Source organism: Erinaceus europaeus, chromosome 13, assembly GCF_950295315.1.
Source record: "Erinaceus europaeus chromosome 13, mEriEur2.1, whole genome shotgun sequence".
Classification (NCBI taxonomy): domain Eukaryota; kingdom Metazoa; phylum Chordata; class Mammalia; order Eulipotyphla; family Erinaceidae; genus Erinaceus; species Erinaceus europaeus.
Genome location: NC_080174.1, coordinates 49,505,072 through 49,532,367, shown reverse-complemented (window position 1 = coordinate 49,532,367; position 27,296 = coordinate 49,505,072). Strand labels below are relative to the sequence as shown.

The following is a 27,296-nucleotide window of genomic DNA, read 5'->3' as shown; positions in this document are numbered from 1 at the left end:
ACAAGTCTGGGCTGGAGATCAAACTGTGGGAGGTGGTGGCTGTTATGGCTCTGAGAGCATGGGAGGAGATGAAATCCCCAAAGCAGGAGAATTGACAAGACACAGAAGCCAGAGGAACTGTTGCTGTTAGGTGAAGAGTGTCTCCAGAAGAGGCAGAACAACACAGAGATTATAAGCCATGCTTGAGAAACCATCAAAGCAAACCCTGTGCTGCAGCCCATATAAGAAAGGTGGTGTCTCAGCTGTCACAGGTGCCTAGTGGGGGTGTGACAGGCACAGAACAATGATCACTTTCATCTTCCCTGCCTCTGAAGTCTTTAAAAGCTAGGAGCACATACCTTTGTTAAGAACTCATTAAAACGTTAAAAGGGATATGTTACAAATGGAGAATGACCATTCAACTGGCCTAAGTTTCAGTTGCTCAAGATGAGATTTTCTGTACCACCTCAGGACTGTCATCAAAAATACTGCACAGGGCATTTAAAATTTTGTTTAGAGTATACAACTCAGGTTAAGTGTTCTTACACACACACACACACACACACACACATTGAGAGTTGTTAAGAGGCTACATGACAAAAAAGAAGTGAATAGGGAGTCAGGCACAGTGGGTTAAGCACAGGTGGCGCAAAGCACAAGGACCAGCGCAAGGACCGACGTAAGCGTCCAGGTTCTAGCCCCCAGCTCCCCACCTGCAGGGGAGTCACTTCATAAGTGGTGAAGCAGGTCTGCAGGTGTCTATCTTTCTCTCCCCCTCTCTGTCTTCCCCTCCTTTCTCCATTTCTCCCTGTCCTATCCAACAACGACGACATCAATAACTACAACAATAAAACAACAAGGGCAACAAAAGAGAATAAATAAATAATTTTAAAAAAGAAGTGAATAAAAAAGAGCATCAGCTTCCAAAAAAAAAAAAAAAAAAAAAGCCACATGACAAGAAGACAGCGTGTCCCTAACAAAGTCTAAACGCATCACCAAAGACAGAGATACTGAACTAACGGCTACCAGGGCACAATACCTATGACACAAATGACTTTATTTCATTATTATCATCCTTTTGTTATAGCTGGGGCTGTACCACCCAAAGTTGACTTTTCTTTCTTTTTTAAAGAATTTTATTATTTATATTTTAGCTTTTTTCTTTTTTCTTTTTTTAACCAGAGCACTGCTCAGCTCTGGCTTGAGGTGGTGCAGGGGATTGAACCTGGGACTTTGGAGCCTCATGCATGACAGACTGTTTGCATAGCCTTAGCCATTATGCTATCTACCCCTGCCCTTGACTTTTCTAGGTAGTAAGAAAGAGAGGGAGAGAACACAGCACCACTGTTTCCCCCAGTGCCATAAAATTACCATGTGGTATACTGGGGACTGTAACCTAAGTCATGATCACAGCAAAGCAGGTACCCTCTCCAGTGAGCTATCCCACCAGCCTAGAAAATCTTCTCTGTATTGTTACTAATAATGATGATGCTTTGTAGGGACCATATTTACAAATATTATTAAATACCATCTACCTACCAAACTGTTCATGGTGATTACTCCAGAGGAATGCTGCTGATATAATACTTTATCTGCAAATAAATTAATGAATTGTTTGAAAAACCTAAAAGGAATGTCTAAATAAGATGCTCGCTGGCTCCGGGAGATTACTGGAGACATTGGTAAGAAGAAAATACTGGGAACAGTAAGAATGGAGGTCAGAAAGCAATGGCTTAGCTCGTGGGTACTGTGGAAGAGTGACAGGTGAGGGCAGGAAGGCAAGTGTAAACAATTCAGCTTGTCCATGAAGAGGAGACAAGGGCTTGGCCTGGTAGGCAGAAGGGGGGTGATGTGGTATCCAGAAGCCTTCTGAAGCTGGGAAGATACATAGACAGCAAGAGGGCAGGACAGGGCACAAGAGATGAGAGACCCAAGCTCCGTGCAAAGCATGCATGTGGGGGTGGGGGGTGGGCAGGTGTTGGTGCACTGGGATGAGCACACACATTAGTGCTCAAAGATCTAGAAGCCCCCAGACCTCACCTGCAGCGGGGAAGCTTCACAAATAGTGAAAACAGTGCTGCAAGTAGGTCTCTCTCTCTCTCTCTATCCTTCTTTATCTCTCCATTCCCTCTCAATCCCTCTGTCTCTATGCAAAATAAGCTAAAATATTTTTTTAAAAAAATGAAAAGAGGAGGAGAAGGAGGGGGAAGGAGAGGAGGAAAGGCAGCATGCACTGTGCCCAGCTCATGCAAGCAAGCCCTTGGTCAATGTCAACCAAATGCTGTTAAGAGTAGCTACCAGCTACAGCTGACCAGAAGAGGGCAGCCTTGGCCTTCCAAAAAAAAAAGCGGTGTGTTCTGGAGCTCTCTCGGCAAAGGAACCCATGGTCTTGGACTCTCCCAGATTTTCTTTTTTTTCTTTTTTTTTTATTCCCAGCTCCTGCAGTTGGAGAGGAGGCACCTGTCACAAGTCAAGTCCCAGTTTAGCCCAGTTTAGCCATCCTACCTCTATGCTTGGAAGGACAGCATCCACAAAGGCACAGACCCCACTGCCATACTCAAGCTGCCACTTCCTAGTGAGCCATTCCAGCCTCAGCTCCTTTATGTCAGACACTTCCTCACAGGTCTGCTGTCAGAATCCCAGGAAGAGTCATGACCTCACAGACTTCTTGCAGAATAAAATGAGATCATGGACCAAAAATGCTTGACAAAAGGCCTGGCACTACAGAAACACTCAGCAAATAGTAGGTACTTTAATGTCTCCAGAGACACCAAGCTCTTGCTTAGCCTCTGGGGCTAGAGGGTGAAAGCCTCACCCCTGAGTTTCTACAACTAGAGAATTCTAGTCAGTGGAACTCGGTCCTGTGATTCATCCCTGCATCAGGGCCCCTGTTCCTTTGCCCAGAGCAGAGGCATAGCATGTTGCAGGAGGCAGCAGCAAAGTAGACAGTCCTCACTCTGCTACCAGGAAGCTGTATGCACTGACCATATTTCCTCAGCTGTGAGATAGCATTATCTTTCCCTATGCACCTCACAGGACTTCATGTGAGGCCTACAGGGAACTAAGTGCACAAAGTATAAGCTAATGTAGAGGCTTTGCAAGAGATAAGGAGAGACATAGGACAGAACACTAGGATCAGGGTTTCTGATAAAAGTCAACCTGCTCATTCTGACCAGCCTAGCCTGATGCACACCTTCTCCCATCTGGAATCCCTCCAGCTCTGCCATCCTGCCCCTATGAACTCTCTTTTTCTCCAAAAAGTGCTTTTTGGACACCCCCCCAACACCCAGCTATATTGCTGGTTAGAATTTAAAAGAGGGGAATCAGGCCGTAGCACAGTGAGTTAAGTGCACATGGTGCAAAGCGCAAGGACCAGTGTAAGGACCCCAGTTCCAACCCCCGGCTCCCCACCTGCAGGGGAATCGCTTCACAAGCAGTGAAGCAGGTTTCCAGGTGTCTATCTTTCTCTTCCCCTCTCTGTCTTCCCCTTCTCTCCATTTCTCTCTGTCCTATCCAACAATGACATTAATAACAACAACAATAACTACAATAATAAAACAAGAGCAACAAGAGAATAAATAAATATTTTTTAAAAAAAGAATTTAAAAGATATTCCCCTCAAAACAATCATTACAAATTATTTAGGAGAAGAAAAGGAAAAAAACACAGTACACTCTAACCCTCCAGGCATGTTCCCACCTAGGTGCCCCCAAAGTCTGAGTACTCTTCCATGCTTATCTGTCTGACATGACCCTTGACTAACTTTAGGTCTATATTCAAAATTCACTGAAAGTTCTCAAAAAACTATCTTAAAGTGCAATCTTCCCAACTTCTGGAGGCGGGGCTATGGAGCAGCAGCAGCTGTGTTTCTCTCTTCTCCTCTCCCGGGTCAACTAGGAATACCAAAGAAAATCATCTGGGACCACAACAAGACAGGACTAGGAACCCACCAAATCACTGGTTGAGTGCAAACGTGTGGCTTGTGGACAGAGGGGAGCCTAGGGAGAGATTAAGTGGCTGGTAACAGTCCAGCAGTTTACCTGAGTTGAGACACCACCTCCAATCTGTTTCACCAACAAAAATATGGCTGAAGGGAGGAGGATTCCCCTAAGACTCACCAAATGCAACTGTGAGTCTCCATTGCTACTGTCCTCAGAATCTGGAGCGGGGGAGGCCCTGTGCTGACACCAGGGGACAGAGAACTAACAGGGAAACTCAGGAGAAGATCTATACCTTGGTGGCCTAGCTGTGGGGTTGTGAGAGCCTCTTTGCATAAGAACTGGATTATCTCTGCCCCATCCTGCTTTATCTCTTGGTCAGGAGTCAGTGATTAAGCTAAGAAGCCTACTTAAAGTTTAAAAGCCCTCAGGCGGCCATAGCCTACAGGGAAGAAAAACAACAAAAGAGGCTTTTAAGCCACTGTGTTCCAACTCAAGGATTAAAATAATATTGAAACATCTGTCAATTTCCACAACTGTGAAGCCTTTAATTACCTTACTTAGACACAAGTCAATCCAGGCAAGAGTGATCAGTAATTTGAAAAGTACTGAGAGAGGGTCCTCATAACATACTATATAGAATGGTTAAAACAACAAGATAAATATTGGAGAAATGAACCAGGACAAGAGTCCAGCTAAAAGCCCCCCAAAAGATGAACCACACAATAATGAGGTCAACATCCAAACTTAAGGAAATAACAGGAGTGAGTAAGGACTTTGAAAGAATTGTCATCAGAAATGCAAAAACAACAAATGAGACTCTGGAAGAAAACACTAATTATTTCAAGGTTATTAGAGAGCTAAAAGCTGAAATACCTAAGCTAAGAACACAACAAGATGAACAAGCTAAAACAGTATCAGAACAGGGTGACAAAATAGATAAACTCCAGAAAACAGTAGAGGGGAGAGAGAATAGAATAAATGAGGCTGAAGACAAAATTAGCAAGATCGAGGACAAATTAGAGACAACTAAAAAAGAAGTAAGAGATCTCAAAAAGAGATTAAGAGATACTGAAAACAACAAGACATATGGGATGACTTCAAAAGAAATAATATACGCATTATTGGCTTACCAGAGAAAGAGAGGGAGGGGAAGAAAGCATTCTTTAGGACATAATGGCTGAGAACTTCTCTAGTTTAGATAACATAAAAGACATAAAGGTTCAAGAAGCCCAGAGTATCACAAACAGAATTAACCCAGGCGTAAAGACACCAAAACACATCATATTTAGAATGGAAAGGAATAAGGATAAAGAAAGGATCCTAAAGGCTACAAGAGAAAAACAAAGAGTCACCTACAGAGGAAAACCCATAAGATTAGCAGCAGACTTCTCCACACAAACACTACAGGCCAGAAGAGAATGGCAAGATATCTATTGAGTGCTCAATGAGAAAGGCTTCCAACTAAGACTACTGTATCCTGCTAGACTGTCATTCAGATTAGATGGAGGCATCAAAACCTCCTCAGACAAGCAACTGTTGAAAAAAATCAACTATCACCAAGCCTGCCCTGAAAGGAGTTCTGAAAGGTCTCCTAAAAACAGACCACCATAAATATGCCACATATCAGAACACTCTAAAACCTATAATAATGGTGTTAAAAAATCTTTAATATATGATATCAATAAATGTCAATGGCCAGAATTCACCTATTAAAAGGCAAAGAATAGGAAAATGGATCATAAAACACAATCCAACAATATGTGGTCTACAGGAAACCCACCTAACTCAATAAGACAAACACAGACTCAAAGTGAAAGGATGGAAAACTATCATATAGGCCAATGGCCCACAAAAAAAGGCAGGAACATCTATTCTCATATCTGACATGATAGACGTTAAATAAATAAAATTGAAAAATATATGGATGGACACTACTTAATACTCAGTGAATCAGTCAATCAAGAGGATTTAACAATTATTAACATCTATGCACCCAATGAGAAGCCATCTAAATACATCAAACGTCTACTGAAAGAGCTACAGCAATATATTAACAGCAACACAGTCATAGTATGGGACTTCAACACCCCACTCTCTCAACTTGACAGATCATCCAGGCAGAAAATCAATAAAGACATAAGGGAGTTAAATGAGGAGATAGATAAACTAGAACTCTTGGACATTTTCAGAGTCATTCATCCCAAGAAACTGGAATATACATTCTACTCAAATTCACATGGGTCATTCTCAAGAATAGATCATATGTTAGGCCACAAAGACAGCATCAGCCAATTCAAGAGCACTGAAATAATCCCAAGCATCTTCTCTGACCACAATGGAATTAAACTAACACTTAACAATCAACAAAAGATTAATAATAGTCCCAAAATGTGGAAGCTCAACAGTACACTACTTAGCAACTACTGGGTCAAAGAGGAAATAAAGGAAGAAATCAAAATGTTTTGAGAGTTCATAGAAAATGAAGACACAAACTATCAAGATATTTACGACACACCTAAGGCAGTACTGAGAGGGAAGTTCATAGCCATACAAGCATATATTAGGAAACAAGAAAAAGCACAAATAAACAGCCTGATTGCACATCTAAAAGACCTAGAAGAAGAAGAACTAAGGAACCCTAAATTAGGACAGAAATTAGAACTCTAAATTAGAAGGACAGAAATCACTAAAGTTAGGGCAGAAATAAATAACATTGAAAACAAGAAAACCATACAGAAAATCAATGAAAGTAAATGTTGGTTCTTCGAAAGAGTGAACAAAATCATTTTGGAGTCTTTAGCCAGACTCACAAAAAATCAAAAAAGGGAGAAGACACAAATAAATTGGATCATAAATGAAAGAGGAGGTATCACGACACTAAAGAAATTCAACATATCATGCGAGGCTTCTATGAACAACTATATGCCACCAAGCTAGAGAACCTGGAAGAAATGGACGATTTCCTAGATACCTACCAACTTCCAAAACTAAGTCAAGAGGAAGTGGATAACATGAACAGGCCCATCACAGCTAATGAAATTGAATCAGTTATCAAAAATTTCCCCAAAAATAAAAGTCCTGGACCAGATGGTTTTACAAATGAATTCTACAAAACCTTCAAAGAAGAACTAATACCTCTACTTTTAAAAGTCTTCCAGAAGATTGAAGACACTGGAATGCTCCCTGCCAGCTTCTATGAAGCCAACATCACCCTGATACTAAAAGCAGACAGGAACACAACCAAAAAAGAAAACTACAGACCAATATCTCTGATGAACATAGATGCGAAAATATTGAACAAAATTCTAGCCAACCGGATACAGCAGTATATCAAAAAGATTGTTCATCATGACCAAGTGGGGTTTATCCCAGGCATGCAAGGCGGGCTTAATATACGTAAATCAATCAATGTGATCCACCACATCAACAAAATCAAGACCAAAAACCACATGGTCATATCAATAGATGCAGAGAAAGCCTTTGACAAAATACAGCATCCCTTTATGATCAAAATGCTACAAAAAATGGGAATAGATGGGAAATTCCTGAAGATAGTGGAGTCTATATATAGCAAACCTACAGCCAACATCATACTCAATGGTGAAAAACTGGAAGCATTTCCACTCAGATCAGGTACTAGACAGGGCTGCCCACTATCACCATTACTATTCAACATAGTGTTGGAAGTTCTTGCCATAGCAATCAGGCAGGAGCAAGGAATTAAAGGGATACAGATTGGAAGAGAAGAAGTCAAACTCGCCTTATTTGCAGATAATATGATATTATACATGGAAAAACCTAAGGAATCCAGCAAGAAGCTTTTGGAAATCATCAGTCAATACAGTAAGGTGTCAGGCTACAAAATTAACATTCAAAAGTCAGTGGCATTCCTCTATGCAAACACTAAGTTAGAATAAGATGAAATCCAGAAATCAATTCCTTTTACTATAGCAACAAAAACAATAAAATATCTAGGAGTAAACCTAACCAAAGAAGTGAAAGACTTGGATACTGAAAATTATGAGTCACTACTCAAAGAAATTGAAAAAGACACAAAGAAGTGGAAAGATATTCCATGATCATAGGTTGCAAGAATTAACATCATCAAAATGAATATATTACCCAGAGCCATCTACAAATTTAATGCTATCCACATCAAGATTCCAAGCACATTTTCTAGGAGAATAGAACAAATGCTACAAATGTTTATCTGGAACCAGAAAAGACCTAGAATTGCCAAAACAATCTTGAGAAAAAAGAATAGAACCGGAGGCATCACACTCCCAGATCTCAAACTGTATTATAGGGCCATGGTCATCAAAACTGCTTGGTACTGGAACATGAATAGACACACTGACCAGTGGAATAGAATTAAGAGCCCAGAAATGAGGCCCCACACCTATGGACATCTAATCTTTGACAAAGGAGCCCAGACTATTAAATGGGGAAAGCAGAGTCTCTTCAACAAATGGTGTTGGAAACAATGGGTTGAAACATGAAGAAGAATGAAACTGAATCACTGTATTTCACCAAATACAAAAGTAAATTCCAAGTGGATCAAGGACTTGGATGTTAGACCACAAACTATCAGATACTTAGAGGAAAATATTGGCAGAACTCTTTTCTGCATAAATTTTAAAGACATCTTCAATGAAATGAATCCAATTACAAAGAAGACTAAGGCAAGTATAAACCTATGGGACTACATCAAATTAAAAAGCTTCTTCACAGCAAAAGAAACCACTACCTAAACCAAGAGACCCCTCACAGAATGGGAGAAGATCTTTACATGTCATACATCAGATAAGAGTTTAATAAGCAACATATATAAAGAGCTTGCCAGACTCAACAAGACAACAAATAACCCCATCCAAAAATGGGGGGAGGACTTGGACAGAATATTCACCAGAGAAGAGATCCAAAAGGCTGAGAAACACATGAGAAAATGCTCCAAGTCTCTGATTGTCAGAGAAATGCAAATCAAGACAACAATGAGATACCACTTCACTCCTGTGAGAATGTCATACATCAGAAAAGGTAATAGCAGCAAATGCTGGAGAGGGTGTGGGGTCAAAGGAACCCTCCTGCACTGCTGGTGGGAATGCCAATTGGTCCAACCTCTGTGGAGAACAGTCTGAAAAACTCTCAGAAGGCTAGAAATGGACCTACCCTATGATCCTGCAATTCCTCTCCTGGGGATATATCCTAAGAAACTCAACACATCCATCCAAAAAGATCTGTGTACATGTATGTTCTTAGCAGCACAATTTGTAATAGCCAAAACCTGGAAGCAACCCAGGTTTCCAACGACAGATGAGTGGCTGAGCAAGTTGTGGTATATATACACAATGGAATACTACTCAGCTGTAAAAAATGGTGACTTCACCGTTTTCAGCCGATCTTGGATGGACCTTGAAAAATTCATGTTATGTGAAATAAGTTAGAAACAGAAGGATGAATATGGGATGATCTCACTCTCAGGCAGAAGTTGAAAAACAAGATCAGAAAAGAAAACACAAGTAGAACCTGAAATGGAATTGGCATATTGCACCCAAGTAAAAGACTCTGGGGTGTGTGGGTGGGGAGAATACAGGTCCATGAAGGATGATAAAGGACCTAGTGGGGGTTGTATTGTTAAATGGGAAACTGGGGACTGTTATGCATGTACAAACTATTGTATTTACTGTTGAATGTAAAACATTAATTCCCCAATAAAGAAATAAATTTAAAAAAAAAAGAAATTCAACATATCATGCGAGGCTTCTGTGAACAACTATATGCCACCAAACTAGAGAACCTGGAAGAAATGGACGATTTCCTAGATACCTACCAACTTCCAAAACTAAGTAAAGAGGAAGTGGATAACATGAACAGGCCCATCACAGCTAATGAAATTAAAACAGTAATCAAAAACCTTCCCAAGAATAAAAGTCTTCGACCAGATGATTTTACAAATGAATTCTACAAAACCTTCAAAGAAGAACTAATACCTCTACTTTTAAAAGTCTTCCAGAAGATTGAAGACACTGGAATACTCCCTGTCAGCTTTATGAAGCCAACATCACTTTGATACCAAAAGCCGACAGGGACACAACCAAAAAAGAAAACTACAGACCAGTATCTCTGATGAATATAGATGCTAAAATATTGAACAAAATTCTAACCAACCAGATACAGTAGTATATTAAAAAGACTGTTCATCATGACCAAGTGGGGTTTATCCCAGGCATGCAAGGTTGGTTTAGTATATGTAAATCAATCAATGTGATCTACCACATCAATAAAAGCAAGACCAAAAACCACATGGTCATATCAGTAGATACAGAGAAAGCCTTTGACAAAATACAACATTCCTTTTTGATCAAAATGCTACAAAAAATGGGAATAGATGGGAAATTCCTGAAGATAGTGGAGTCTATATATAGCAAACCTACAGCCAACATCATACTCAATGGTGAAAAACTGGAAGCATTTCCACTCAGATCAGGTACTAGACATGACTGCCCTCAGTCACCATTACTATTCAACATAGTGTTGGAAGTTCTTGCCACAGCAATCAGGCAGGAGCAAGGAATTAAAAAGGATACAGATTGGAAGAGAAGAAGTTAAACTTTCCCTATTTGCAGATGGCATGATAGTATATATAGAAAAACCTAAGGAATCCGCAAGAAGCTTTTGGAAATCATCAGGCAATACAGTAAGGTGTCAGGCTACAAAATTAACATTCAAAAAAGCAGTGGCATTCCTCTATGCAAACACTAAGTTAGAATAAGATGAAATCCAGAAATCAATTGATTTTACTATAAGAACAAAAACAATAAACTATCTAGGAATAAACCTAACCAAAAATGTGAAAGACTTGTATACTGCAAACTATAAGTCAACTCAAGGAAATAGAAAAAGATACAAAGAAGTGGAAAGATATTCCATGTTCATGGGTTGGAAGAATTAACATCATCAAAATGAATATACTACCCAGAGCCATATACAAATTTAATGCTATCCCCATCAAGAACCCAAATTTTTAAAAATATTTATTTTATTTATTTATTCCCTTGCTGTTTTATTGTTGTGGTTATTATTGTTGTCATCGTTGTTGGATAGGACAGAGAGAAATGGAGAGAGGAGAGGAGACAGAGAGGGGGAGAGAAAGATAGACACCTGCAGATCTGCTTCACTGCTTTTGAAGCGACTCCCCTGAAGGTGGGGAGCCAGGGCTCGAACTGGGCCCTTGCGCTTTGCGTCACCTGCGCTTCAGCCACTGCACTACCACCCAACTCCCCCCAAACACATTTTTTAGGAGAATAGAACAAATGCTACAAATGTTTATCTGGACCCAGAAAAGACCTAGAATTGCCAAAACAATCTTGAGAAAAAAGAACAGAACTGGAGACATCACAGTCCCAGATCTCAAATTGTATTATAGGGCCATTGTCATCAAAACTGCTTGGTACTGGAACACGAATAGACACAGTGACCAGTGGAATAGAACTGAGAGCCTGGAAGTAAGCCCTCACACCTATGGACATCTAATCTTTGACAAAGGAGCCCAGACTATTAAACGGGGAAACCAGAGTCTCTTCAACAAATGGTGTTGGAAAAAATGGGTTTGCAGAAGAATAAAACTGAACCACTATATTTCACCAAATACAAAAGTACATTCCAAGTGGATCAAGGACTTGGATGTTAGACCAGAAACTATCATATACTTTGAGGGAAATATTGGCAGAACTCTTTTCTGCATAAATTTTAAAGACATCTTCAATGAAATGAATCCAATTACAAGGAAGACTAAGGCAAGCATAAACCTATGGGACTACATCAAATTAAAAAGCTTCTGCACAGCAAAAGAAACCACTACCCAAACCAAGAGACCCCTCACAGAATGGGAGAAGATCTTTACATGCCTTACATCAGACAAGAGGTTAATAACCAAAATATATAAAGAGCTTGCCAAACTCAACAACAAGAAAACAAATAGCCCCATGCACAAATGTGGAGAGGACATGGACAGAATATTCACCACAGAAAACATCCAAAAGGCCAAGAAACATATGAAAAAATGCTCCACGTCTTTGATTGTCAGAGAAATGTAAATACAGACAACGAGATACCACTTCACTCCTGTGAGAATGTCATACATCAGAAAAGGTAACAGCAGCAAATGCTGGAGAGGGTGTGGGGTCAAAGGAACCCTCCTGCACTGCTGGTGGGAATGTCAATTGGTCCACCTCTGTGGAGAGCAGTCTGGAGAACTTTCAGAAGGCTAGAAATGGACCTACCCTATGATCCTGTAATTCCTCTCGTGGGGATATATCCTAAGGAACCCAACACACCCATCCAGAAAGATCTGTGTACACATATGTTCTTAGCAGCACAATTTGTAATAGCCAAAACCTGGAAGCAACCCAGGTATCTAACAACAGATGAGTGGCTGAGCAAGTTGTGGTATATATACACAATGGAATACTACTCAGCTGTAAAAAATGGTGACTTCAGCATTTTCAGCCCATCTTGGATGGACCTTGAAAAATTACGTTACGTGAAGTAAGTCAGAAACAGAAGGATGAATATGGGATGATCTCACTTTCAGGCAGAAGTTGAAAAACAAGTTCAGAAGAGAAAACACAAGTAGAACCTGAACTGGAATTGGCATGTTGCACCAAAGTAAAAGACTCTGGGGTGGGTGGTGGGGAGAATACAGGTCCAAAAAGGATGACAGAAGACCTAGTAGGGGTTGTACTGTTATATGGAAAACTGGAAAATGTTATATATGTACAAAGTAGTGTATTTACTGTCGAATGTAACACATTAATTCCCCAATAAAGAAATTTAAAAATAAATAAATAAATAAATAGTGCTCAGTAAATGTTAACTGAGTGATTAAATGTGTCTACAGCTTCAAGGCAGTTATCCAGGGAAAACAGAACGAAAATAGATAACTAAGTAGTTAACTCAAGAACAGAGCACTAGGGGCTAGGTGGTGGCGCACCTGATTGAGCACACATGTTACAGTGCACAAGGACCTGGATTCAAGCCCCCAGTCCCCACCTGCAGGGGGAAAGCTTTCTAAGTGGTGAAGCAGTGCTGCAGGTGTCTGTCTGTCTCTCTCCCTCTATACCGCCCCTTCCCTCTTGATTTCTGGCTGTCTCTATGCAATGAATAAAGATAGTAAAATAAATAAATAAATAAATAAATAAATAAATAAATAAATAAATAAAACAGAGCACTAGCTTACTTAGTCTCTTACTCAACTCTGCATTACCAGGCCTACCTATCATAAGAACCAGCTTATTGTAGAAGGTGAACGAGTCTTTAAGCAAACACATCTAAGGAGCAGGAGAGAACTCAGACAGCAACATTAGTCAGACTAGCGAGGCAGTAGAATTGGCATCAACATAACTCTCAAAGGACCAATAATAAAAAATAAAATAAAAAGCACAGTCATGGGCTGAGAGGCAGTTTAGCAAATTTATGCAACAGATTTTCATGCCTGAGGTTCAGTCCCCAGCAACAGCATAAGCCAGAGTTGAGCAGTGCTCTGTAAAAACAACAAACATAGTCACATTATTAAGATTATAAAAGGGGAGCCGGGCGGTAGCGCAGCGGGTTAAGCGCAGGTGGCGCTAAGCGCAAGGACCGGCATGAGGATCCCGGTTCGAGCCCCTGGCTCCCCACCTGCAGGGGAGTCGCTTCACAGGCGGTGAAGCAGATCTGCAGGTGTCTGTCTTTCTCTCCTCCTCTCTGTCTTCCCCTCCTCTCTCCATTTCTCTCTGTCCTATCCAACGACGACGACATCAACTACAACAACAATAAAAAGACAACAAGGGCAACAAAAAGGAAGATAAATAAATAAAATTACAAAAAAAAAATCTAAAAAAAAAAGATCATAAAAGAAAGAAAAATCAGAGCTCAAGGATGTTTTTGCTGTAATTTAGTTAGAATACTGTATATAGCTCCATACCAAGAAGTTCAAAAATCTGCATTAAAATGTAACCTATCAAGACCATGGTGGTGGTATACCCAGTAGAGCACACACATTACTATGCTCAAAGACTCACACTGAAGTCCCTGGACCCCACTTGCAAGGGGGAAGCTTCATGAATAATAAAGCAGTGCTATGGTGTCTCTCTCTCTTTTGTTCTTGCTCTTCTCTATCTCTATCTCCCACACCCCTCTTAATTTCTCTCTACTGCTATCAAAAACAAACAAACAAAAATAAATTAATAAGTGACCCATCTACTCAAGAGACACACAAGGTTCCTATCTGGAATGTCAAGGTTGGCAAATTCCATGCTTATTTCTCCCTCCCTCATTCCTTCAACCCCCACCCCAAGAGGATGGCCCTTCCCAAATTGGAGGGGGGGGTGAGGAGAGGTGTCATTGCAGGTCACTCCTGCTTCCCCAGAGCCCACCCACTCCAGTGTGAGCTAGGCAGGTAGTAATGGTCAGTACATCAGTATACTGCTGCTGTGGGATAGGGGCTCACCTTGTTGGCACAGCTGAAGCCCAGCCCCAGCTCGGCCAGGACTTTAAGCACGCCTGGGCTGCTGTTGCACTTGACAGCATAAAAGGGTCGGACTCGTGGCAGGCGCTTCAGAAAGCAGAAGTGCTTCCTTACTATGGCTCCCAGGTCAGCCACGAAGAAGGCAGCAACCTCTCCCTGCACAATAAGAGGAAGAGATGTGAGATCCCACCCAGCTTGCTCCTTGTGAGTGCCATCTACAGTCCTTTCACCACCCTGCCCTCAGTTCAGCTCTGGCCACAACATTACCCTGCTCTACATCTCTCTGGAATTCTAAAGCCTACAGAGCAAGCAGGTAGGCTGCTCAGTCTGGCATTCTGGGATCTGTGGTATAGCTCTAGACCCTCCTTTCACTGCAACTCAAACTCAAGCTGCAACCTGAATCATTTTCCCTCTCTAAGCCTTTATTCCCACCATGCCTTTCACCTAGGGAGACTCCCCCTACTGATGTCTGGAAAATTTCAACTTAGATGCTGCCACTGCAAATGATTAAAGCAACTCTGCCTTCTATGCCCCTGCTGAATTTTTCACTTGCTTCCAAAGTATCAGAACTTTGTGTGTGTGGTAGATATATGTAAATCTCTTCTCCAGAAAAGCTAAGTTTCCTGAAGGCCAAAGCTATGGCCTACATTCCACTGCCTTTCATATATAGGTGTTCGATGCAGTCTTAAAGTAGTCTCACTGTCACTGCAATCCATGCCTGTGGTCAGCACAGACTGCTGAAGGCTGAACATATTTGAGGCTATGGGTGGTACTTAAAACCTTCCCTGGAACTCGGTTTCCCATTTGCACAATACTTAAAAACAAAACAAAAAACTAATACTCCCTTTGTGTCTGATATTATATTGATACTAGGAGTTAGAAATGACCAGAAAGAGTTCTAGTGCTGAATGGACTTGGGTCTGGATGAGATAAACTCCCTAAACAAGTACAAGCCCAGTCAATCATTCAATAAAAGGGAGTTTCTAAAACATGCAGAGGTGATGGACCTTGGAGAAAGAAAGTACAAAATAGATGTGGGGCAATCAAGACAAGGGGACAATAATAAATGAACAAAGGCTGAGTATAATTAGGGGAGAGAGCCTGGGTGAAGAGTGCTCTGGGTGGAAGAAACAGATTTGAGCAAAGGTATGATAACAGTACATGGCACCATAGGGAAATGAGTAAAGTAGTTTGGCCCAGCTAGAGCATATTGTATACTGTGGGGAGGACCAGAAACAGGGCAAGGGAGAAAGAGGGGTTGATTTGGTCCTCCAAGCAGTGGGGAACCTCCAAAGAAAACTGATTATGAGCAGTTGGAGGGGTGGATGATGCCAAGAGGTTTAAAGAGATGTGACCTGGACTAGGTCAAGTTCTTGCCAGGCACCGTGGAGGATAACATAAGAAGCCTAAATACACAGACCTTACTGATGGCTAGAATGGGAGAGTGGTGGTGGAGGGACTCTCCTATTTCAACCCAGAGGACTTGATGTTGTTCATCAAGATAGGGTGCATGGTGGAGCAGGTGAGACAAGATCCCCCAAATGGGTGTCTAAAGAACCTGTCTCTTACCAATAGCATACTCTAGACATCAAATAGGACTAGCTACCAAATATGTGAAAGAATAAGAGGAAAGAGGAGGGCCCTAGAGACCCCGTCAGAAAGGACAGCTGGGTATACATAATGCACAGGGTACCCACCCGCCTCCCAGCCTCTCACCGTGGTGGCCTGGGAGGCCCCCAAAGTGAGCTCCTCCAGCAGGTCTGCGGTGCTGAAGCCCTCCTCCACCATCACAAAGTCCGATTCACTCAGGTAGCCTGCCATGCCAAGGAGGTGCTGATGGATGGAGCCTTAGCGCAGCCGCTGCCACCGCCTTAGAAAGTATGCAACACACTGCGGGAGAGAGAGAGGGGGCAGCTGCGGGGCTGGTCTCCACTGCCCCCCCCCACCTCTCCAGGATCAGGCCTCCCAGTCCTGTCACAGTCCGGCCCCCAGCACAAGCCCGGGGTGCTTCCCTTCAGGGCCAAGGGAGGGGAGGTCAAGGAACCTGCCCTTTAGGCTGGGGAGAGGCACTGGAATCCTAGAAGTCACCGCCACTCTGAGCCTTGTCACCCCATCCATAGAATGGATGCACTGTAGTCTACATCTTTGCCTGAGCTGAAATGTGGGATTTGGGGGGCGGGGGAGGAGAATAAGAAGAAGGGCGCAGGGAAGCGGGTGGGGAAGTTTCAGGGTGCCTCAAGTCCTGAACACGCACACCTAGACTGCTCACCAAGGAACCTTGGGAGCGTAGGTGTGAGTTTGCTCTCCGCTTCGTGACCTTGGCTGTGACCTGTAAACTCTCGGAGCCTCAGCCTCCCCATCTGTACACGGGGGTCAGGCTGGTGTTAGAAAGCGTGCACAGGGATGCCACATGGTGCACGGGAGCCACGGGCTCCTAGGCGAGAAGCCGAGACCGGGGCTCTGTCCTGCTGACCCCTCCCGAGTGCAGAGCCGAGGTCCCGCCCCCTACACCTCCTTACCAAGCCCCGTACTCCTTCGCGGGGGCCAGAGCCAGGCGCGCTGCTAGGGGGGGTCGCCGGTGACCTCGAAACTTGTGCAACACCCCGAGGAGGTGTGGCAGTTGCGGAGCCGAGGCCCCTGCTGAAAGGAGGCAAGAGGGGCCAGCGGGGCAGGTCAGCGCTGGAGCCGAGGGTGCCCGCTCCCCCCAGGTTCCCGAGTCACTCCCCGCACTCGCCTTAAAACGCATTTACACGGCTTCGGCCCATAGGTCTCCCCAGCGAGTGAATCGGGTCCTCGGCGCCTCCGCTCGCTCGCTCCCCCGGCTTGGGCCCCGCGGCCTGCGCCCCGCCCGCCTAGCAGCCACCGACCCCACGCCCCGCCTCTGCCCGGCGCTCGCTTATATAAGCCCCACCCAGGCCCCGCCCCCAGGGGGCAGGTCCCGCCTCCACTCAGCCCTTCCCCCCCATCGTAGCCCTGGCAACCGGGTGCGGCCACCCCATTGGTCGATTCCGACATAAAGCTTTCCTCTGGGGAGCGCAAACCTGAGCTTCAGTCCTCGGACTGCTCTGGCTCTGGCTACCCAAAGCTGAGAAGTCAGATCTGTGTCACTCCCAGGTCCCGAGCATCTGTGCTGTGGGGCACTTAGATTCCCGCATCTGGGCTTAGTGAGCAGGAAACCGGGATGCTTGTTCCGGGAAGGAAGCCTTTCCTGTGGCTCCCAGAACTCAGTGGTAGCTCTCTCTTCTCTGGTAAACTCACTTATTACTTTCTTGTATTTTCTTCTCTTTTTTTTTTAAATTTTTTATGTTTATTTATTTTCCCTTTTGTTGCCCTTGTTATTTTGTTGTTGTTATTGATATTGTTGTTGTTATTGATAGAACAGAGAGAAATGGAGAGGAGGGGAAGACAGGAGGAGAGAAAGATAGACAGACACTTGTAGACCTGCTTCACCACCTGTGAAGCGACTGACTCCCCTGCAGGCGGGGAGCCGGGGGCTCAAACCGGGATCCTTACACAGATCCTGGCGCTTTGCGCCATGTGCGCTTAACCCGCTGCGCTACCGCCCGACTCCCCCTTCCTTGGATTTTCTAATGAAATCCTTTAATTTGTTTTATTTAATTGTCTCTCCCACCATCTTCTCTCAGTCCTCCAACTCAAAACCTAGCTTACATGTCTTCAAAAACCCTTATCCTTTCCCCCCTGCCAGGCACGTTCCGAATAGCGCAAATCTCCACTTACCCATCAAGTGAAATATGTCTCCTTTTGGAAGTTTTTCCTGACTTCTTCAACTCAAAACATCTCATTTATGCTTGAGAAATTCCTCAAGAAGTGTTCTCAAACTTCCTTAACTCAAAGTCCATCTTCTCTTCTGTACTTGATAAAGTCCTCGACCATCAAAGTCCAATATAATACCACCTCTTCTGTTAACCTTACATAACTTTCTTACCTGGAAGGAGCAGTGGAGCTCACAGTACTAACTTCATTTATTTGGCTATTGTTGCCTGTAGCATGAGGTTCCAGCTGTGACTTTATACTTTCCTTTCTTCTTTCTTTTCTCTTTCCCAAACCCCATACCCCAACCAGGGTTATTGCTTGGGCTTGGAGTCTGCACGATTGTGCAGCTCCCAGCAACCATTCCTTGCCCCTACCTTTTTTTTTTTTCTTTATCATGGAGACGGAGAGAATAGAAAAAGAGAGAAAAAGGGTTACCTAAGCACTGCTCCAAGTGAACTTCCCCCTCCTTCCCTCATTGGTAGGGACCAGGGGCTTGAACTTAAGTCCTTGTGTATGGTAAGGTATATACTCTATGGGGTGTGCCACCACCAGGCCTCACTTTACACTACTTGTTTGGTTACACTTCCCAATTTGTTTGAAAACTCCTAAGGCCAGGAACTGAGTGCTTTCCATGAGTTCTTCTTCTTCTAGCGTTTGCCCTTCTTCCGTAGCCAGTTAACAGCGTCAGGTTGAGCCTGGTGTAAAGTTTCGAGACCTCCTTTGAATCTGGAGAGGTGGCAGTCGTTGACTAAGAGTGCTGAAAGAGATGATATCTGTGTTATTCAAAATCAGTTCAAGGGTGGGGGTAGATAGCATAATGGTTATGCAAAGTGACTCTCATGCCTGAGGCCCCAAAGTCCCAGGTTCACCCCTACCACCACCACCAGAACTGAACAGCGCTCTGATAAAAAATAAACAAGCAAATAAATAAAAAAATAAATAAGACAAAATCAATTCAGAAGTTCATCTGGAACAGTACTTGTACAGGAATAGCCAAGATATTCTTGGAAAAAAAAGAGATAACTTCCTCTGTCAGATATCAAAATATTGTGTAGAGCTATATAGTCTTTAAAAACAGCATGGTGCTGGTAGGAAGATGCAGAACAGACTAGAGCATAGTCTAGAGCAGTCACGCACATTGAAGTGTTTGATGCATAATGAAGGCAGCATTTCAAATCTGTGGTGCCAAAAGGGTTTTAGGTCAACTTGTGTCCATGTTCCCTGCTAGGCTGTAGAATTCTTGAGAGTCAGAAGCCATTTTCTATCTCACTAACTTTTTTTAAAAAATTATATATTTATTTATTTCCCTTTTGTTGCCCTTGTTGTTTTTATTGTTGTTGTAGTTTTATTGTTGTTGTTAATGATGTCCTCGTTGTTGGCTAGGACAGAGAGAAATGGAGAGAGGAGGGGAAGACAGAGAGGGGGAGAGAAAGATAGACACCTGCAGACCTGCTTCACCGCTTGTGAAGCGACCGCCCTGCAGGTGGGGAGCCAGGGGCTCCAACCTTAATGTTGTCCTTGTGCTTGGCGCCACGTGCCCTTAACCTACTGCGCTACTGACTCCCCACACTAACTCTTTTTAGCATCTAGTGAATATTGAGCACATTCATTATGCATACTTCACAAATTAGTAAAGGTAAGATGAAACAAATCAGAATCTGAAGTCCCAGGCTCAATCCCCAGCACTACCATAAGTTAAAAGCTAAGCAGCATTATGATAATGATAATAATAATAAAATAATAATAATAAATAACAAAAGAAAAAGGGGACAAGGAGGTAGCATGATTATACAAAAAGACTCTCATGCTTGAGGCTCCTAGGTCCCAGGTTCAATAACCTTCACCACTGTAAACCAGAGTTAAGTAGTACCCTGGTAAAAACAAAAAAAGAAAGAAAGAAGAGAAGGGAGGAAAAAAGGGGGGGCAGGTGGTGGTGCACCTGGTTAAGCACACACATTCCAGTGTGCAAGGACCTACCTTCAAGCCACAGGTCCCCACCTGCAGGGGGATGTTTCACAAGTGGTGAATCAGGGCTCCAGATGTCTCTCCTCTATTTCCCCTCTCAGTTTCTCTCTGTCTCTACCCAATAATCTGCCAATAAAAATAGAGGAAAAAAAGTTTTTAAAAAAAGATAAAATCAGAGTAAAAGATAACATTAAGAAAAAAGAAAGATTGGATGTGAGGGCGATCTGGCTGTGACATCTGTCACCCCACTGCTTGTCAGGGTTGATTCAGCTGATCTGGCTGGCTAGGCAAGTGTCCCCTTCCTCCTTCACTGCTCCATGTGCGTCCCTCCCGAAGCTGCCTGCTTGGTTGGTCTGTTGGCTGAAGAGAATGGCCTTCCCCAAATAGAGCAGGACCAGTCTTCAGTCGAGCTGCACTTCCCTGCTAGAACCTCCAAACAAGCTCTCAAAAAAAAAAGAAAGATTATTTGGAAAACTCAAAAATGTTACTCAAGTACAAACTATTGTATTTACTGTTGAATGTAAAACAATCCTCCAATAAAGAAAAAAAAAGGAAAATGAAAAAAAAAAAAAAAGACAAAAACTAGACTGTCCCCTTGTAAACTGTCATGGGTTAGTAGAAAAAAAAAATCTGTATCCTGGACTGAGGTACAGATAGGCTGTGGATTTTTGTTCTCTATTGGACAAGTGATGTCATTAAATCTTCATGACAATGCTATGTCACAGGACAATGCTGCGTCCCCATATGTATTTATTTATTACCTTTTGTTGCCCTTGTTTTTTACAGAGGGAAATGGAGAGAGGAGGAGAAGACAGAGGGGGAGAGAAAGACACCTGCAGACCTGCTTCACCGCTTGTGAAGTGACTCCCCTGCAGGTGGGGAGCTGGGGGCTTGAACCAGGATCCTTCTGCTGGTCCTTGTGCTTTGCGCCATGTACTTAACCCTCTGCACTACCGCCCGACTCCCAGTTGTCCCCATTTTATAAGCGAAGAATCTGAAACTCAAAAGAATCTCAGTAACTTGTTCAAGGTCCCACAGCAAGAAAAGGTGATGCCCAAACTGCAACCCATCTGTACTAACTCTTAAACTTTATCCTTAACAGCCAACCAGTACCTGAGTATTCTGGTACAAGTTCAACAAAAATTTACCCAGTTATCCTGCTGGCTTTGGTCCCAAAGACTGGTGGCTTCTCTCCTATCAGTCTTTGCGCAACATCCATGGATGCTGTGCAGAACACTTCAGAATACAGAACTGAACTGGGACAAAGAGCCTCTGATTTCTGGCCAGTTATTTCAGCCAAATCTTTCTAAAGCAATCTTGGTGACAGTCACAAAACTCCCCCCCCCCCCCCCCCCGTCTTACCTTTTGGCCTTACCTTAGAGTAGAGACATCAGACTGCAGGGATTCCATCACAGGCCTCTAGCTTCACATCCACCGACTTAACCTCTCTACTACAGCCGTCAACCATACCGGGGGAAGGCTTCTAGTAATCGTAGCTTCTATCCATGATCATGAAAACCTGCAAGGAGCCACCCACTTCCTGCTTCCAATCACACCTTTCAGGTGTTTTCCCTTCTCCATCTCTGGCCCTCTTTCTTCCCTTTCTACACCATATCTCCACAAAGACCAATAATAATAATAATAATAAGGAGAAAGTAATAATAATAATAATGAGAGAGAGACCCTGAGGCATTCTCACTGGTGCCAGGGTGCGGCTCTTGAGCTGGGAGGGGTGAGGAGGGTGGGGAGTTCTCTTGAAAGATCTCAGATCTGGTTCCCTTTCATGAGGAGATGAGGACTCTCAGATGAGAGGCCAGGCTGGAGAAGGATGGGAGAAGGCTCAGTTTCTCCCCCAGAGAGGTCAAGTTTCAGGAGCCTGGGGCACTGCAGGACTGGAGATAGCTCTAATTGAAAGAGGGGGGGGGGAAGGTTATTGATTATTATTTGATATAATTTGATTTGACAGGACAGAGAGACATTGAAGGAAGGGTAGATAGAGCAAGAGAGAGAGAGAGAGAGATACTTGTAGGAGGGGGAAGCTTCATGAGTGGCAGAGCAGGGCTACTGGTTTCTCTCTGTTTTATCAAATCAAAAAGTAAATATAAGGATAGAAATAAGAACAGTGACCCAGTGGATGGATTGAACCTGGACCTCAGGCTTGAACTCAAGTCTTTGTGCTTGGTTAACATGAGCATCCAACTGGGTATGTCACTACCCAACCCTTAGGCTCAATTTCAAGTGGATTCTCAATAGCCAAAGAATGGAAGCAGACTAAATGCCCATCAACAGATGATTGACTAAAGAAGTTATGGGCTATATATTCCATGGAATATGATTCTGCAATCAGAAAAGATGATACCGTGTCCTTTGAGACAAAATGGAAGGAACTGGAGGGAATTATCTTAGCAAAATAAGAGATGAAAGACAACTACTGGATGGTTTCCTTCATATGTGGAATCTAGACAGTTGAAATATATAAAGTTGCAAACATGCATATTCATATGCATCTTCTCTCTATAGCAGACAGCAGAAAGATAGTGTGGGTAGGATGGCAACTATCTTCACCTTCTCTGGTGTTACTAATATTCTCATTTACCCTATTGGGATATTGTACAGATGTGGTTGAAAATTGGCAGGGCCCACAAACCATTGTATTTCCATGCAAGTATTATTTACATATCCCCCACCACATTATCCCCTCAGGGTATTGCTAATTCCTGCCAGCTAAAACTACAGCAACCACAACTGAGGAAGTTCCCAGAATGCCTTTTTCTTTTCTCCACCCTCTTCCCTAGCCAATTTCGTCCCAACTTGCCACTTCCGTTTTTACCTTATAAAACCTGATGCTATTCCTGGTTCTGCCCTTTTTTTTTTTTTTTTTTTGCCTCCAGGGTTATTGCTGGGGCTCGGTGCCTGCACCAGAAATTCACTGCTCCTGGAGTCCATTTTTTCCCTTTTGTTGCCCTGATTGTTTTATCGGTGTAGTTGTTATTATCGCTGTTTTTGATGTTGTTGTTGTTGGATAGGACAGAGAGAAATGGAGAGAAGAGGGGAAGACAGAGAGGCGGAGAGAAAGATAGACACCTGCAGATCTGCTTCACCACCTGTGAAGTGACTCCCCTGCAGGTGGGGAGCCAGGGACTTGAACCAGGATCCTTATGCCGATCCTTGAGCTTTGCGCCACATGCACTTAATCCGTGCGTTACCGCCAACCCCTTCGCCCTTTTTTTCTCTTCCGTGTCCCAACCTGGAGAAGACCTGGAGAAGGGCTGGCATGCATAGCGGGAGGCAGCCACTTTGCTAGCTCCACGTAGCCTAAACCCACTGTGCTCATACCTAACTCTGGGGCATCCGCATGAAGAAAGATTTGCGTTCCCGCTCCGTATCGAGTTCCTGGTCTCTCTCCCTCCTGCTATGCACCCTGACATACCCCCTACATCAGATAAGTCCAGATGAAAGGGTGCATGCATGTGGGTGCCTGCAGTCACTCAGTCAGCAGAGGTCAGAGGATCAAAGAGGAAGATGAAATTTCAAGCTGCCCTGGGCCTGAGCCAACTGTGGCCTGAGGTGTGGAAAAGGATGGAGCTGAGTCAGTAGGACTTGTCACACCTTTCTACTACTTAAAGTCCCACAGCCAGACCCCTAGCACCACTGCCTGCCTTCCCTGACTCCATGACTCAGACCTCTGTAAGTGCTCTGGGGATCCTGGATGAGGTGTCTGAGACCAAGGCTGCAGAGACAGAGAGGGCTGGGCCTGCTGGGGTCTCCATTGCACAGGGGAAAGTGAGTGGGAGGGAGTCTGCAAGGGTCTGGGCTGTGCTTTGGGGTTGATGTCCCCTACCTGGTGTTGCCCCTTCCTCTGGTGCTTTCTCCTGGTTTCTCTCTCCTAAATAAAAAATGGTTTTTTTTTTGTTTTTTGCCTCCAGTTACTGTGGATCAGTGTGGGCCGTGTGAATCCACTGCCCCCTGGCAACCAGTTTTTCCTTAATTTTTTTTTTTTTTTTGTAAAACAGAAATTGAAAGGGGCAAGGAGATATTGAGGGAAAGATAGACACCTGATGACCTTCTCACCACTTGTGAAATGTCCCCTCTGCATATGAGGAGCAGGGAGGTTGGAATCCATGTCTTTGAGCATAGTCTTATGTGTACTTAGCCAGATGTACCACCACTTGCTCCCTCCTCCTGGCTTCTCCAAGTCTTTTTCAGTGGATTCTTTCCAACTCCAATTCTTTCCCTATGTGGCTCTCTCTCTCTGTCTTTCTGTTCATAGATCCTGTCTTCTCTCTCCTTTCTGCTCATCTCCATTTTGGTCTGTTATTCCCTGGAGGTTGACCCACCATCTCTCTCATATCTCCCTATTACACCCTCCCCTAGTCCTCAGGGAATGTGCCCTACATGATCTCACTGCCCAACGGCATTGATGTTGGTGCTGTGGTGAAAATTCGTGGGACTGTTCCTGAGCATGCTAACAGGTGAGTCTCCAGGTCATACCACTGATATTATTGTAGAGACAATGAAAGTGTCAGTCATGATGATAAGGGCTTTTGTTGCTGGAGATCAGAGACCATTGGGGGCAGGAAAGTAATCCTTCCTAAGTGCAGCTACTTCCTTCCTCACAGTTAGCTTGGAGCTTGTGGTTCTCCTTCTTCTTCTCCTTCTTCTTCTTCTCCTTCTCCTTCTCCTTCTCCTTCTCCTTCTCCTTCTTCTTCTTCTTCTTCTTCTTCCTCCTCCTCCTCCTCCTTCTTCTTCTTCTTTCTTTCTTTCTTCTTCTTCTTCTTCTTCTTCTTCTTCTTCTTCTTCTTCTTCTTCTTCTTTTTCTTCTTCTTCTTCTTCTTCTTCTTCTTCTTCTTTTTCTCCTTCTTCTTCTTCTTCTTCTTCTTCTTCTTCTTCTTCTTCTTCTTCTTCTTCTTCTTCTTCTTCTTCTTCTTCTTCTCCTTTTCTTCCCTAGAATACTGCTCATTTCTAGCTTATGGAAGTGCCAGGGCTAGAATCTGGGACTTTGTATTCTGATGTGAAAGTTGGTTTCATAGGTACTACTACCCTCACTTCAAGGCACACTCTAGAGATTTTATGACCAGCATATATGGGGGGGGTGTACCCAGAGTGGGAGAGTCTCCAAGTTCCTCCTCCATCCAATAACCTGCTCCCATCCTCATGGGCTGCTTTGACACCTTTTTCTTGCTTCAAAAAGAGGTTTCTGGCAAATGTAGTTCTCCATTCCCTTTCAGTGGTTTATCAGCTGTGCAGTATATGCCAGCTATGCTTCTGAGTCTACATGTCTGTGGAACAAGGTAGCAGTCCACAGCGACCTCTAATGTGTGCACAGGACTGTGCTTTGCTGACTGGCAAGCCTGTCCCATGGTGCTAGGCCTCGGTGTGGTGTGTGTGATCTCCCTGACATCTCTCTGATACCCTCCTACTCTCCCTCTTTCCCCTTCTCCCCCAACCCACAGATTCCAGGTAGACCTGGTGTGTAGCATGGGGAAGGATCCTGACATCACCCTGCATTTCAACCCCCATTTTGATCAGAACAAGGTGGTCTTCAACATTCAGAAGAGTGGCTCTTGGGGCACAGAGGAGTTTGGGTATGATTTTCCCTTCAGACACGGGCAGGCCTTTGAGGTGCTGATCATCACTGACCAAGAAGGTTTCAAGGTGCATGTCAGCCCTAGGGCTCAAGTCCGAACTCAGGTGGGGATGTCTAGGAAGTCCTTGAGGAGGTGGGGTTCAGAGGCTGGACAAAGCACCTCAGACTCTCTCTGGTGTTGCAACCCCACTAGTGTCAGGTGGGCCAGTGTGGCCATGTCATGGACCAGGAGTGGGATAAATAAATAAAAATTTGTTTGCTTGTCACTTTATTTAAGCTTCCCAATCCTTCATGGAACTGGTTATCAGTTAAACTTTGCTCTGATTGAGGAAATACAAAGGCCAAATAACGAAGCCATAAAACAAATGCAAATGTACCAGATTACATGTGTAGAATGACACTGGAGATGGGCAGTCCAAATCCTGTATGGCAGCTCCACAGAGGAAAGGTGGAAAGGTGCTATCTCTCAACTCTGACATTCTCAACTCCCAGCTTCTAGCTTCATTTTTAAAAATGGCTGCTGGAAAAGTTGAATAAGGGCAAGAGACTGGCATACTTCAAAGATGACTTTTTAGTCACTGTCAGGCCACCCCATCAGCTGGGTCCCTATTCGGGGAGTCCTGAGATTCCCAAACAGACATGATGGTCCTAGACCTCGAATAAATCCCTCTCTCCATTGTTATCAGCCATTCCTATCAGGAACAACAAAATAGACCCCATTGTGAGTTCCCATAGGACCTTGCCCTCAACTTGGATCAACAATGGTAGAGAATGTTCATCCTCTGAAGGGAGGCTGGACAATATACTCTGTGCTACACCTGAGGAAGGTGGGTCCTGATATTGGGACAGCTTGGAATGTTCCTACTTATGACCACAGAATGTGAGCTCAGATCTACAGGGATGCAGAGGTCACATAGGCTCTTAAGCTGAATATGGGCCCCAGATCATATCAAATCAATGGGGTTTACAGTCAACAACATTTATACACCTTTCTCATATTTGGGACCTACTCTCTTCCCTGATCCAGCTTTCTGCCAGCCTGGTCCTTCTGCCAGCCATGACATCACCTCCCCAGACAATAATTAGGATCCACCTGCATTACAGATTTCAGGCTCAAAAAAAAAAAAAAAAAAAAAAAAACTAGTATAGCCACAGGCCCTTTGGAATATAACTAAAATATGCCTACTAGCTATCTATAAAATGGAGTACCCCCCAACTCTTCATCTGCACTATTCCAGCCTTTAGGTACATGATTGGTCAACAATTTGTTTGGTTTTGTATGTTAACTCTATTTTCAACCACCAGGTTCCAGATGCTAGCATGATGTCCCTAGACAGACAACCCCACCAATGTGTCCTGTAGCTCCGCTTCCCCAGAGCCCTTCCCCACTAGGAAAAGAGAGAGACAGGCTGGGAGTATGTCAATGCCCATGTTCAGCGGGGAAGCAATTACAGAAGCCAGACCTTCCACCTTCTGCATCCCACAATGACCTTGGGTCCATATTCCCAGAGGGTTAAAGAATAGGTAAGCTATCAAGGGAGGG

At 43.7% G+C, this 27,296-nt stretch overlaps 1 protein-coding gene across 15 annotated transcripts in view; it reads right to left on the bottom strand.

Annotated features, from left to right (window-relative positions):
- The window catches only part of AZIN2 (antizyme inhibitor 2), a 57,379-nt gene extending 40,073 nt beyond the window's left edge, over window positions 1-17,306 (bottom strand). For 10 of the 15 annotated variants that reach the window (XM_060204925.1, XM_060204930.1, XM_060204926.1 and 7 more), the window contains exons 1-3: window positions 16,947-17,073; window positions 16,144-16,317; window positions 14,410-14,583 (exon numbers count right to left, since the gene is read on the bottom strand). In XM_060204925.1, the coding sequence (XP_060060908.1) occupies window positions 14,410-14,583; window positions 16,144-16,248 (279 nt within the window). In that variant the 5' untranslated portion in view covers window positions 16,249-16,317; window positions 16,947-17,073. Of the gene's footprint in view, window positions 1-14,409; window positions 14,584-16,143; window positions 16,318-16,946; window positions 17,074-17,161 lie in introns of those variants that run through there. The other 5 variants (XM_060204927.1, XM_060204928.1, NM_001293802.1 and 2 more) reach the window with 4 other exon arrangements.
- Window positions 17,307-27,296: the final 9,990 nt, after the last annotated feature.